Consider the following 14484-nt stretch of genomic DNA (forward strand, 5'->3'; position numbering starts at 1 on the left):
ATACTTCTTAGTTTTCCTTCTGCGTCACCAACTAGTCTTCAGTCTCCTCTGCTTGTCTTCTTCTTTGCTTTCTTTTAAAGATTGATTTTTATTTTACTTTATGAGTGTTTTTCCCGGCGTGTATGTCTGTATACCACTAGGCCAGAACAGTGCTGGACCCTGGAACTGATTACAGATGGTTGTAAGCTTCCTTGTGATTGGTGGGAACTGAACCCGGGTCCTCTGGAAGAGCATCAGATGCTCTTCACCTGAGCCAGCCTCTTGTCTTCCTCTTGACTTCCATAGTAAGAGTGTTCTTGAACTAGGATCTAAGCTGTCTTCTCCAATTTCTAGGTGTCTTTAAAAACAACTTACATACCATACTAACTCAGAATTTTTACAGGTAGTATTTATGCTTGTTGAGCACAATATATTCAACTCTCCACTTGGTACCTTCATTTAAATATCCTATATCTTACATTTAGATATCATTAGTACTAATTAATAAAAATGGTCTGTGATAAAATACCCCTTCTTAAATTGAAGCCAGAAGCCCAGGAATCTTATCATGGGGTCTGCTTTCTTAGTCTCATTCTCTTTAGTCATAAAGCCTAGTTGGCTCTGCTCCCAAAGCATAGGTATTCTCTGGCCATCGTCTCTCCTTGAGTGTTGTGATTTTTTCCAAACCACAGTCACCTCCTAAACCCGTCTTTCTAACTTACACCCTTCTCTGTTCTCCATACTGAGTGATCTGTTAAAAGTGTAATTATCCCCAGAAATGTTGCTGACCTGGTAATAGAAAGGTTGGTTGGTTGGTTCCACAGATTCCTAGATAGAGTTGTTGACCCTTCCTCTTAATGTGGTTTCTGATTGCATAGATAATGTAAGTAATTTTTAATGTTTTAAGATAAAATAGGGTATTTTAGAGGTGCTAATAAATCATTAGAAAAGAACATGTTAACTGGAAATGTTAATTTTTCATGTGAGGTGAGTGCACAGTGGTCCCAAGGTCTACCATAATGACTTGTATATACCTACGTCTGTTTTCGGAGGACATATGACTGCTTGAGGAGTGACAGCTTAGGCTGAGAAACTTCGTGTGAGCTCTAAGTAGATGAAGAGTAGGTGTTTCTGTCTTTTGCATATTGTACTTAACTATACTAGTTTTGAGGCTGACTTCCATAAAATGCACTCAGAAGAAAGTTGTGCTTCTTCTTGTTCTTTTGGGTGAAACATCAGAGATGTGAGGCCAGAGTGCAACAGCATTATTTCCAGGACTCAAGTACTACTTACTAAGTCTTATGTAATGCTGTTAACTGTTTTAGAGTGCTGCAGATGCGCAGGCATGGAGGAGAAACAGTCTGGATAACATGAGAGTGATGCTGCTGGCCAGAGCACAGAGACGTGATTCTCTGGGAAGGGCTGTAGCTAATCCATCCGTGGTCTAGGTAAGCCTGCCTTTACTTCAAAAACCTACCTACTGGTTAGTCATACTACATCATGATTTCCGTTCATCTTTATCTTGAAAATGACGTTCTTTTGTATAGGAAACCTATACTACTCATTGGATCTTTACCATGTAAATATTAATATAGTTGTCTCTTTTGCCAAATACTTGTGTAAATTGTAAACAGTGTGTAATGAACTAATACCTATGTCAAATACTGAGTAATTAATTAAATATTCATCAAGACTTTTGTCTGTATTAATTGGTAAAAGGTATGTGGAAAAAAAACTGTTGAGACAAGAACTATAAGATTCTAAAGATGTCAACCAGGCCATGTAGTCCAGTATATTTATCCAGCCCCAAGATATAGACTGTTTTCTAAGACTCCAATCCTTCAGTCTGAGAACTAATATGATGTTACATATAAAACAGCAAGTTAGGGTACTCCAAACACACACACACACACACACACACACACACACACACACACACACACACACACATGCTGGGGGCAGGGGTGGCTCCTTCGATTCCAGCACTTGGCAGGCAGAGTCAGGCAGATCTCTGTGAGCCTGATCTATAGAGCAAATTCCAGGACAGCCAGGGCTGTTAAACAGAGAAACCCTGTCTCAAAAAACAGAACAAAAATAAAATTAAAAAAGTAGGCTCCAATCCCAATACTACTGCAGAAGTTTGGTTGGTGTTCTCATTTTTCAGGTAACAGAGCTTAAATACTCATAATAAGTGCTTTAGAATAATAATTGTTAGATCCAGATGGAAGTTTTGCTTAATTAGCTAAAGATACCAGCCTTGGAGTCTACTTCAGTGGCAGACCATTGGCTGAGTATAAATAGCTACCTTTGAAAATACTGAAACAGCCGGGCGGTGGTGGTGCACGCCTTTAATTCCCGCACTGGGGAGGCAGGGCCAGGCAGATCTCTGTGAGTTCAAGGCCAGCCTGGTCTGGTCTACAGAGTGAGTTCCAGGAAAGGAGCAAAGCTACACAGAAAAACCCTGTCTTGAAAAACCAAAAAAAAAAAAAAAAAGAAGAAGAAGAAGAAGAAGAAGAAAATATTAAAACATAACTAAAAATTGCTAAGAGTTTTGCTGATAAACAACTTAAACATTTTTTTTTTTTTGGCTGTAACTGTAAAAACAAAGAAAGGGTATTGCTATAACAAAATACCTTACAAAACCAATTTAAAGAGTTATTTGCCTCAAGTTTGAGGGTGCAGTCCATCACAGCAAAGAAGACCTGGGAGCAGGAGTATGGACAGCTGGTCACATGCATCCACACTATGTCCGCAGTCGAAGAAGCAGAGAAACATGAGTACTGCTCTTCAGCACCCTTTCTCTCTTTATTTAGTCTAATGGGATTATGTCATTCACATTTAAAGTTGAGTTTCCTCAGCTCAACCTAATCTAGAAAATTCCTTACAGTCATGCCTAGAGGTTTTTTCCCATGGTGATTCTAAACCTCAAGTTGACAATTAAGATTAATCATCACAAAAAAAAAAAAAAAATTAATCATCACAGAAAGTTACTATTGTAAGAAAGTTGTTTGAGTTAATCAGGGTTGGTCAGATTCTTACCGGTTATTGAATCTAATTCTAAATAGTGGGCAGAAACTATGAAAGATGGTTTCTGAGATCTGAACTCCCTTTACAGTTTCATGTAAAGATTGTAAGCAGATACCTAGGTCAATTTCATGTACTGTCTGGAAAGAATTTTTTAAGTCCTTAAGTCGTCTCTTCTCACACAGATTTGAGTATGAGCACAGTTGAAGAGGATTCTGACACAGTAACAGTAGAAACTGTGAACTCTGTGACGTTTACTCAGGACACAGACGGGAACCTCATTCTTCATTGCCCTCAGAATGGTAGGACAGTTGCTGACTATAATTGAAACTGGGGATGTCTCAATTCCATTTTGTCTGTCACCCACATGCATAGTTCAAGCTAGTGTAGTCGAAAAAGTAATAATACCTTTGGATTATAGATTAATTTTAATTTATATGTTATGTTTTAAAATACCTTAGTATTTTTAAGTTAACTGAATTTTAGTCTAGTAACCATTTTATGTGGGATGTAAGTCTGAAGATGGTGAAATGGCTATAATACATTTTTATATTATTTGTCCCCAGAGGTGTATTTGACACAATCGAACATTTAGAAGTAGTTCTGCCCGTGATTGATGCTGATATAGGAAACAGGATTTTATGTAACTGATTAAGATTTAATATAATCCATCTGGTAAATTAAAATCCAAAAGTCTGTGAAGCTTGTGATTTCGTGTGTGTGTGTGTGTGTGTGTGTGTGTGTGTGTGTGTGTGTATTCATTCTTTCCTAACTACTTTCTGTCTTATTACTCTGTATTCCCTGGATTATGTCAATCAGTCGTTTTAGCTGGTGTCTACCTATTACAATGGCTCATATTTCTGTCTTTATTACTAATTTTACATGCTCCAAACAGGTCTTTCCACATACTTCCCAAACTGCACTTTACTTTTTACTTATAGTCTGTGGTCATAGTTAAGAATAAATTCCTGTTAGGTATAAATCATGACTTCACACTAGTGGTATGCTGTTTTAAAACTCCATTTACCCCTGTGTCGGGTCCCACTTTGTCAGATCACATTGTCTTTCTCATCTGGGTAACTCCGGCTTCTTATCCAGTTTTCCCATTTCTTCATGCCGTTTTGAAAGCTCACCATGATTTTTTGAGAACATATTTTGGGCACTTTTGGTACTTTATTTCCTTCTTCCTAGCCTTTTCTCCTGCCACAGTTGTTACAGTTCATGTGTTTAGGTTCTAATAGTTGACAGTTGTTTTCTTTTCATAATAGTTTTTTTTCTCCCTTCATTTCTACTCCACATGTTGCTGTTACTGCCAGGAGAAACAAACATGTTTCCCTGCTTTCCTTATGTTTTGTTTTTCAGGTTCACGACCCCTTCTCGGGAAACCACCTTCACCTTCACTTTACTCTTGAGTGTCTCCTCTGTGCTCTCATACAGCCTCTCCCTTCCACTCCACAGCTCTGAGTGCACCGTTCTGAAATTGTTCATTTACTTGTTACTACACCGTAACTTCTTGAGCGGGTGTCCTTCCTTCATGGGGGTGTCCTTCCTTCATGGGGGTGTCCTTCATGGGGTGTCCTTCCTTCATGGAGTGTCCTTCCTTCATAGGGTATCCTTCCTTTGTGGGGTGTCCTTCCTTCATAGGGTATTCTTCCTTCGTGGGGTGTCCTTCCTTCATGGGGATGTCCTTCCTTCATGGGGTGTCCTTCCTTCATGGGTATGTCCTTCCTTCATGGGGGTGTCCTTCCTTCATAGGGTATCCTTCCTTTGTGGGGTGTCCTTCCTTCATAGGGCATTCTTCCTTCATGGGGTATCCTTCATTGTCCTGTTCCAAGCACTTAGAACAGACTATAGACATTTAGTAAATATTTGAATGAATCCAATAACCAGCCCTTCTCTTTGTGAAATCTTTGGAAAACCAAGTTAGTTAGAAGGTGGCATTTATCTATCATAGTTCCTTTTATAAGAACAGGGTCTGGGTACTACTGTCAGCAAGGAGAAAGCAGTGATCTTTGAGTCCTTGTGTAGCTCGGTGAATTTAAGTGAGCAAGTGGGTGGAAGGATGGTTTTAATAGATAAGAAAATTGCTGCAGAGATTGCTATACTAGATAGAGATTTTGTATTTTCGTTATTGATTTGAGGTTTTTGAGCATTGTGTTTGGTTTATTTTTCCCTTCCACTAGACCCTGATGAAATAGACTCAGAAGACAGTACTGAACCTCCGCATAAGAGGCTCTGTTTGTCCTCGGAGGATGACCAGAGCATTGGCGACTCTGCTCCTTGCATATCAGTTGTCGCACTCCCACGTAAGTCTGTTCAGAACTGAGTTCCCTTCTGAATCGGATTTTATGTTGTACGAGTCAGTTGGCATTTCTAGGGAGAGTTGAACTCTACTTAGTTAAAATCTGTTTTTAAACAAATGCATAATGAGTGTTTATTGTATGCCAAGCATAACAGTAAATTGTCAGGTTTATAATGAGCTTTTTCAAGGAATATTTTACTGATTATTCTGTCTTATATATACTGAGGGTCTCCTTGTTTTTTAAATTAATGTGAATATGTGTGTATGCCTGCTTTGTTCAAGAGTATAAGGTTTTTAAACTACATTCTTCCCCAGCCCAGCATGCTGTGCAGTAGGTACTATTACCATTCATAAATGGAAATGATGAAAATGAAGCTCACAGAGACAGTACATTCAGATATTTGCAGATAGTCTAGTTCCTCCAGCACCTGCTTTAGCCCTCATACTGATCTGCATGGAAGTTAGGTAGGTACCTAGTTTACGTGATCCTACTATGGTTTAGATTCTAACAACCTTTAGAGTAGGCCAGATTCCAGAGAAGATAGAGTATTTCAGACAGAATGCCATTGGCAGAGGCATACCAGCACAGCAGTAGATCATGTTTCTGATTTGCTTAGTAAAGAATATGCAATCTTGTTCCTATAAAGCCAGAGTATCTGTGGTAGTAGAAGTGAGCCACATGGCTGTTGATGGTGCTTTCAACACAAATTGCTATTTTTGAGAATTCTGATTTTACACTTAAGCATCAAGTAAAATCATATCTTTATCTAGTCAGTAAAATTAAGACTAGGTTTTTAGCATGGAAAATTGTTTCTTAGCAAGTAATGTGCCCAAAGCTAATTGCTTCTCAAATTGAACAGAAAAGAAACCATTTTATTTCAGTTTACTATACATTTAAAAAACTGTTAAGGCTAGTATTGTTTTCAAGTATAACATATTTGTGCCTAAAATTTTGAACTAAATGAAGTTTCTTCCTGTTGATTCACATTTTTAAATATCTCCTACTATGTCTTGTTGTTGGTTATTTTTTACTTTATTTTTTTATTCTTTGGCTCTTTTGGGGGCCCACCACCCAGCTCCCAAATAAATCACACATGGAGGTGTATTCTTAATTATAAATGCCCAGCCTTAGCTTGACTTGTTTCTTGCCAGCTTTCCTTAACTTAAATTATCCAATCTGTCTTTTGCCTCTGGGCTTTTTCTTTTTCTTACTTCTGTATATCTTACTTTCACTCTTACTCTGTGGCTGGCTGTGTTGCTGGGTGGCTGACCCTATTGTCCTCTTCCTGTTCTCTTGCTCTTTCTTTTTTTTCTCCCAGAGTTCTTCTATTTATTCTCTCTGCCTGTCAGCCCCACCTTGCTTTTGGCCATTCAGCCCCTTATTAGACCAATCAGGTGGTTTAGACAGGTAAGGTAACACAGCTTCATGTAGTTAAACAAATGCAACATAAAAAAAATGCAACACAATGGTCGAGAGACAGCCCGAACTGACCTACTCTGGTGATGGGATGGCCAAACACCCTAATTGTTGTGCTAGAAACACCATCCAACGACTGAGGGATCTGGATGCAGAGATCCATGGCTAGGCCCCGGGTGGAGCTCTGGGAGTCCAATTAGCGAGAAAGAGGAGGGTTTATATGAGCGAGAATTGTTGAGACCAAGGTTGGATAAAGCACAGGGACAAATAGCCAAACGAATGGAAACATGAACTATGAACCAGTGGCTGAGGGGTGCCCAACTGGATCAGGCCCTCTGAATGGGTGAGACAGTTGATTGGCTTGATCTGTTTGGGAGGCATCCAGGCAGTGGGACCGGGTCCTGTGCTCATTGCATGAGTTGGCTGTTTGAAACCTGGGGCCTATGCAGGATCGCTTGGCTCGGCCTGGGAGGAGGGGACTGGACCTGCCTGGACTGAGTCTACCAGGTTGATCTCAGTCCACGGGAGAGGCTTTGCCCTGGAGGAGGTGGGAATGGGGGGTGGGCGGGAGCAGGGAGAACAAGGGAATCCGTGGCTGGTATGTAGAACTGAATTGTATTGCAAAATAAAAAAAAAAAAAGCAACACATCCTTGTATCATTAAACAAATGTTCCACAGCATAAACAAATGTAACACACCTTAAAATAATATTCTACAACAGTGTTTTTGTCACTCAGTTTTAAAACTTAGTTGGCCTATCTATACATATATAATCCTATGTGGATATTTTATAAGCCAGAGTTTTTGAACAATCTTTTGTGTTAAATTATACTAGTCAGTTCATTATTTAAAATGCTTTGTTAATAATCATAGGTTTACTCTGTACTTGGCACTTTGTTCCATTTTTGTGACATTAAGTCCTTGTTCATCACCAAATAAACATGAGATGTTGACACTAGCGTGCATGTAATACTCAATTTGCTCATTACATACAGAACATAATTGGTATTCTAATAGAAGGCTGAATTTAATAAGCTAGGCTCTGAGTATATGTTCCCCGCATGTGTCAAAATTATTCATAAAATCAATTTAGTAAGGTTTTTCTTTAAAAGAAAAATAATAAAAGCTAAAGTAAAGGCACAAAGTGCCTTTGGCCCTTCATCCCCTCAGCCCTTGGCTCCAAAGAGTAGATAAGCTACCTGTCCTAAGAAGCTGAGGCACAAAAGCAGCCAGCTGGTCCTAGCCACTTCCCAGGAAGCAAGCAGGTCACCCTGCAGCTTTGTGAACGTAACTGTGTAGTTTGTACACACTGATGGGCAATCTCTTCCTTGAGCCCTCCAGGACAGCCTCATCTCCAATTGTCTTCTGACATCAAGGAGCACTCTGCCATGGTAACCAAGTGTATGTTGGGCCTAGGGGAGTAGACATGTTTCTACGTGGCCTTTACAAGTTAGCGGGTGCTTTCCCTCCATAACCACTCTGGCTATATCTTGCCTAGAAGAAACCATAGTGGCTTCATCCTAGTTGACTGCATCAACTCACAAAAACTGACAGTGAGCATGTGGTTCCTAAATCCACTGGCAAACTACTACCAAATAACAGTGCTACATCTTAGCATCTAGGTTAATCCCACTCATACCCTGTGGTCTAGGCCACCAAGTCACCCATAGGTATTACAAATATTGGTTACAGCTGAAGAAGTTAAATAAACATTTAACTACTGCATCTCCTTGGAACCAAAGCCCAAGTAGTCTACCCAACCAGTGCCTTAAGGCACATCTCCAGGAAAAAAATTCTTCTATTGCCTATAAAACTGGTAGAAGCAACTTAATGTACAGGTTTACATATTTAATGTATATAGGGACAAAGACACGAAAAATAAGGTAACATGTTACTGCCAAAAGAACATAGCTAAAAACAGCAAGTTCAAAGGAAAAAAATAAACAAATTGCCTTTTTAATAGTTTAAATAATTGTAATTCAGTAAAGCATAAGAGACTAAAATTAAGGAAATATCTTTTGTTCTAAATAAAAAAATTCAGCAAGGATATATTATAAAAATATGCAAACTTTGGAGCTAAAGAATGTAGTAAGTGAAATTTTAAAATATAATGAAGCTTTAACCTACTAAATCAAGCAGAGGAAGAACCTTCTGAGTCCAAATTTCTGAGCTTGAAGTTATAGTAGCTGTTTAGAAATATCTTAGATTAAAAGAAGAAAACATCTGCAAGACTTGTGGTTAAGCAAATGATTCCATTGTTAGTATTTGTAATAGAGGGGAAGTGAGCATGTAAAATGAATTTGGCAGAATAGCAGTTGAACATTTTTCAAGTCTTCAATTAATATATACATCCAGGTCCAAGAACCTCAGAGACCCCTGATAGATTCAGTCAAGAAAGGTCCTCTGAGAGGCATATTATAGTCACACTAACAAAGGCTCAAGACAAGAGTGCCAACATACTTGAAATCTTCTCTGAACTAACTGCAAACTTCTCAGCAGAACTCTTACAAAGACTGGAAAAAGAATGAGACATATTCAAATTAATACAAATAAATAAACAAATAAATAAATAAATGCAGGTGCTCAGTAACAATATAAATATGTTATTCAACAAAGTACTAGCATTCAAAAATGAAAAATGCCTTTCCAAGACAAGCTAAACCAGACAATCTACTTCTGTCAGGCCACACCAGCTTTACTGAGCGACTCCTTTACTATAATCAAAAGGACATTTCTCAAAAAAAAAAAAAGTTTAAAACTTGGACATGTAAGATACACAAAAAAGAGACTAATTAAATCTTTTTGGTGTTTCAAGACAGGGTTTCTCTGTGTAGCTTTGTGCCTTTCCTGGAACCTCACTCTGTAGCCCAGGATCTCGAACACACAGAGATCCACCTGGCTCTGCCTCCCGAGTGCTGGGATTAAAGGGGTGCACCATCACCACCCGGCTAAATCTTACCAGTACAGAAAAACAGCTATCCAAGAGGAAAAAGGAGAACTGGTATATACTAAGCAAACTCCAAATTTAACAAAATGAAAAGAATATAAATTATCAATACTAATACTAACTATAAATGGATTTAAAGGCAAAAATCTTAAGATGTTAGCTTACTTGTTGGGACACAGAGCAGACCAAAAATCAAGGAATGAAAATTATCAGGAAGTTATTATTTAAAGGTAAAATGGATCATTTATTTATTTGTAGATAAAAGAAACAAAGGTCACCATAATGATAAAAGGATCACTTGAACAAGGTGAAATAGTAGTAGAGCATTTGTTACATGAACCAAATGTTGGTGTAAATAAGAAACATTTACTGCATAAACTAATGGTTGACAGTTTCCATTTCTCAGTTTCCCATTTTGATCTCTGGACAAATCAGACAGAAAATCAACAAAAAAAAACATTGGCATTAAACTTTACTATAAACCAAATGGCTGTAATAGACTTTCACATATCATTTCATCCAGTAGTGAACTGCATACTCTCTTCAGTACAAGGAACATTCTTCAGGATAGACCATGCATGCATCAGGCCATAAAATACATTCCAACATATTTTAAAATAAGTCATCAGACCACCGTGTGAATGGAGTTAGAAATCAACAGGGGGACTTTAGAAATCAAACAGCATGCCATTGAGTGAATAATGGGTCAACAAATCCAAAGGAACAATCTAAAACATTTCTAGAAAACACATGAAGATAGGAACCTGGCATATCCAGGCCCAAGGGATAAGCAATGTTAAGAGAGAAGTTAATAGCAGTAAGTGCCTACACTTAAGGGAAGAAAACAAGTACCAAATCAGATAGAAACAAACTAGATCCTAAAAAGCCAATTATAAAAGCTCACTTGAATTGTGTGTGTGTGTGTGTGTGTGTATTGAATTGATAAATCATTAGATTAATATAAGAAGAGGCTCAAAATCAAAGACCAAAATGAGAAATTTAATTGATACAACAGAAATACACAGAACTAGAGATACCTATATTTTTTAACAACTCTATACCAATAAATGGGAAAACCTCCAAGTGAATAAGTTTTATGAACATATACCAAAGTTGAAACATGAAGACAGAAAATTTGAGCAGATCAATAATGGGTAATGAGTTAGATCATCTCAGGCCAAGTAAAATGGCTGTACTGAAAGTGTTAACCAAAGTACAGAAAAAGAAAGATGCTCTCACACTTGGTGGAACCTGAAGTACAGCCATCCTGGAAAGCAGCATGAAGGTGGCTCCTGGAGTAGAGTTGATGGGGAGTCGGTCAGGAGATGCCTTCATTCCACATGCCCATGACGATAGCACTGCTCACAGTAGCCAGGATGTGGAGTCAACCTGGGTGTCCACCCACAGATGAAGAAAATGTGCTACATGGGCATTGTGGAATATTAGTTTGGACTAAAAGTATAAAGTGCTGCATTTAAAACAAAAGCATGTCTTAGGTGAAGTCAACCAGTCACAGGAAGCTGAAGAGATTGATTTCTTGGAGGGAGGGAGTCAGACAGTGGTTGCTGGAGTTGGGAAGGGTGGGAGTAGAGGAGGAGGCTGAGTAAAAGGTACCAGGATGCAATTAACGTGGGAGGGGGTAGACTGTAGTGTTCTGATAAAGTAGAAGACTGCTGTTCCCTGTGCAGGGAAGTGGATACTTAGAGACAAGTAGACTAGGGTTAGAACATGGAATGCTACATCTCAAACTAAACAGCATTATCTGTTAGACTTCATGCAAGTTGATTGGTATTAAGATTTGTATTTAACGAGAAATGCAGGTTTTACATACTTTTTGAAGCAGATGCTGAAATCATCTCATTTTAGTCATTCTGGCTCACTGCTTTCTTTGCAGTCGCCTGCCAGTGCATTTATGCCATTTCTCACTCCTGGTCATGGTTGTTACCTGTGGTTTGGTGATTCTTTTGAGACCCCAGTCACTCACTCTTTGTTTTTCATTTGCTGCCCTTTACCACTCTCGAGTCACTTGTTGCTGGTGTGCATTTGTGACGTCTCAAACCTGTCCCCTCCTTAGTCCTCTGTGGTGCTCCAGTGATCCTTTCCAGCTCTGGACCCACTGACGGAGCCACTTTCTCATTGTTCTCCTGCGCTGTCCTTCCTCTTCTCCTCACCCAGTGGTCGTTTTGTGATTAATCATTATATTCACTGTCTAGCAGTTACCTTCAGGTGCCTTTCCCTTCTTTTCTCTCATTGTTCTTTGGTTAAACTCTAACCCTATCTAAACTGGGTTTTTGCCTGTTTATGTTTAACACAGCTATGGAATGGTCTTAGAGAAAGGCAGGATGAACAAGCTGACTTGGCTTTAGCCCTCACAAGTGAGATATATGTGATCAGGACATGTCACACCAATCTTACTCATACTCTTTCATCCACTCTGAGATCAGTGTTTCATGTCCCGAAATCTGAGACCTCTACCTTTCTTATTCAGAGGACAGCCTTCTCTGTTTCAGAGAAAATTGAATGAGGAAATATACTGTACACTCCATTACCACATCTGTCTTCACCTGTGTCTGTGTCTTCACCCTGGCTAGCTAAGGCTTTTCCATATACCAACTCTGTCTTTGCACACTCAAAGATTCAGTTCTTGGGTCTGTTTTCTGAATCACTAGTGACTCATTCTCTACCTGGATGACTCCTGTTAGTGTTAAACACACGTTTAGGTCTCCAGAGATCTTTTGTTAAATCTAGAATCCCTTCTTTCTCTCCCTCGCTCTGACTTTGTCTTATCTGTCAAAAGCCTTTGTCTCTGGCTTCTAGAAACACCTTTCTCTGGTGTTCTTTTTCCATGTCCATTTTTTTGTTTGACTTGTGCACATCACACCAACCTCTAAATATGGAATGTGCCAAAACTCAGCCTTGGGTCTTCGACTGCTTCTTCGTTCTTCCTTATTACCTAGGTGATCTTAAGTTGTGCTTTTTCTCTCTGCTGATGGTGGCCCCCACTTACTGTAGCCAGACTTATCTTAGACGTGCCTATTACAGTAAAGTCACCTTCAGGGTTTTCCTGAATTTGATGTTTGGTAAATATCTCAGTCATGTATTTAAAACTGACTTCCTGAAAATTCATGAATGCTTAATAGTAGTCTGTTCTTATTGCTTAGACTTAAAAAAGAAGGGGGAAAAAGCACCTCATCTAGTTTGTCTTCAAATCATATTGGCTCCATCAACAACATTTATTCAGAATTTGAACTACTTATACTTCTGCTTAGTCCAAGCCTCTCTTACATTACAGCGTTAGCCTCTTACTGATTTCACTCTAGCCCTTCAGATTGTTTTCCTCACAGCAACTACAGCAGTCCTGTTAAAATGATAGTGTTTGTATCATCTCTCTGCATAGAATCATTCTGTGGTTTCTGGTCTCAGAGTTGAAGTTGTCATCTTTGCTGTTGCCTACAAGGTCTCATACATTCTCCTCCTGTACTTACTTTATCTGCTGTAGCAACAATGGATTTGATTATACTTGTGCCATTATAAGCATGCCATATTGCAAAGCCTTTGTGCTTTTCATTCCTTAAAATGTCTCCTGCAAGACACCTCCAAGACTAGCTTTCTTACTTTTCCCAGGTCTTATCACTCCAGCTCTTACCTAAAATTTCAGACATACTACTTCACTCCACCTCATTCCCTTTCCTGCTTTATTTTGTTCTTGGCTTATAAGTATCACCCAATATAGTATCTTGTTCATTATTAGAATATAAGCCCCCATGAAAGGACCTTCCTACCTGGCATTCATGTCTCTTGAGCAAATTAATGTGCAGTATATTGTTAAGAAGCATGTTAGGAAATTAGATGATCACATTTTCCCCATGAATTTTGTTAGGGTAATTATTATTGTGAAGGTAAATCATTGTTTTCTTGAAGTTTCAGAAAATGATCAGAGCTTTGAGGTGACCATGACGGCAACCACAGAAGTGGCAGATGATGAACTTTCTGAGGGAACTGTGACACAAATTCAGGTATAGTACATCTTTTAAACTGGCTTTAGTGAGGAACATGGTTATTACATGCAGCTTAAGTAAAAAATGATATTTTGGGCTGGAGAGATGGCTCAGTGGTTAAGAGCACCAACTGTTCCTCCAGAGGTCCTGAGTTCAATTCCCAGCAACCACATGGTGGCTAAACCACTTGTAATGTGATCTGGTGCCCTCTTCTGGCCTGTAGGGACACATGCAGGAAGAATACTGTATACATAATAAATAAATAAATCTTAAAAAAAAATGATATTTTACTTAAAAGACCCTATTGAGTACATTGTATTTAACCAAAGCAGTGAAAGACTTCTACAACGAAAGACTTCAGATGTGGGAAAAGGAAATCACAAAAGAAACTAGACAGTAGAAATAGTCCATGTTCCTGGATTGGCAAAATTAATACTGTGAAAGTGGCTATACTACCAGAATCAATTCATAGAATTAATGCAATACTTATTCAACTTCTGATGTCATATTTCACAGGGTTATTAAAAAAAACAGCAATACAAGAATTCATATGGAACTCCAGATGTCATGAATAGACTGACAATCCTAAGGAGTGAGAACATTACTCGAGTCATTACAATAGCAGACCTCAAATTACTCTATGCAGCCATAATCATAAAGACAGCCTGGTGCTGACATGAGAATAGACAGGTAGACCAGTGGAATAGAATAGAGGACCTAGAAAAATAGCAAAGCTATGCCCACTTAATTTTTAACAAGGATGCGAAAAGCATACTTTGGAAAAAAGATAACCTACTCAACAATGATGCTGGTAAAC

At 38.7% G+C, this 14484-nt stretch overlaps 1 protein-coding gene across 3 annotated transcripts in view; it reads left to right on the forward strand.

The window, feature by feature from the left end:
* The window catches only part of Dmtf1 (cyclin D binding myb like transcription factor 1), a 57783-nt gene that overhangs the window by 8166 nt on the left and 35133 nt on the right, over positions 1-14484 (forward strand). For all 3 annotated transcript variants that reach the window (XM_059257270.1, XM_059257271.1, XM_059257273.1), the window contains exons 2-5: positions 1305-1427; positions 3189-3305; positions 5187-5309; positions 13591-13685. In XM_059257270.1, coding sequence (XP_059113253.1) covers positions 3197-3305; positions 5187-5309; positions 13591-13685 — 327 coding nt within the window. In that variant the 5' untranslated portion in view covers positions 1305-1427; positions 3189-3196. The remainder of the gene's footprint in view (positions 1-1304; positions 1428-3188; positions 3306-5186; positions 5310-13590; positions 13686-14484) is intronic.

This window comes from Peromyscus eremicus, chromosome 3, assembly GCF_949786415.1.
Source record: "Peromyscus eremicus chromosome 3, PerEre_H2_v1, whole genome shotgun sequence".
Taxonomy (NCBI): Eukaryota; Metazoa; Chordata; class Mammalia; order Rodentia; family Cricetidae; genus Peromyscus; species Peromyscus eremicus.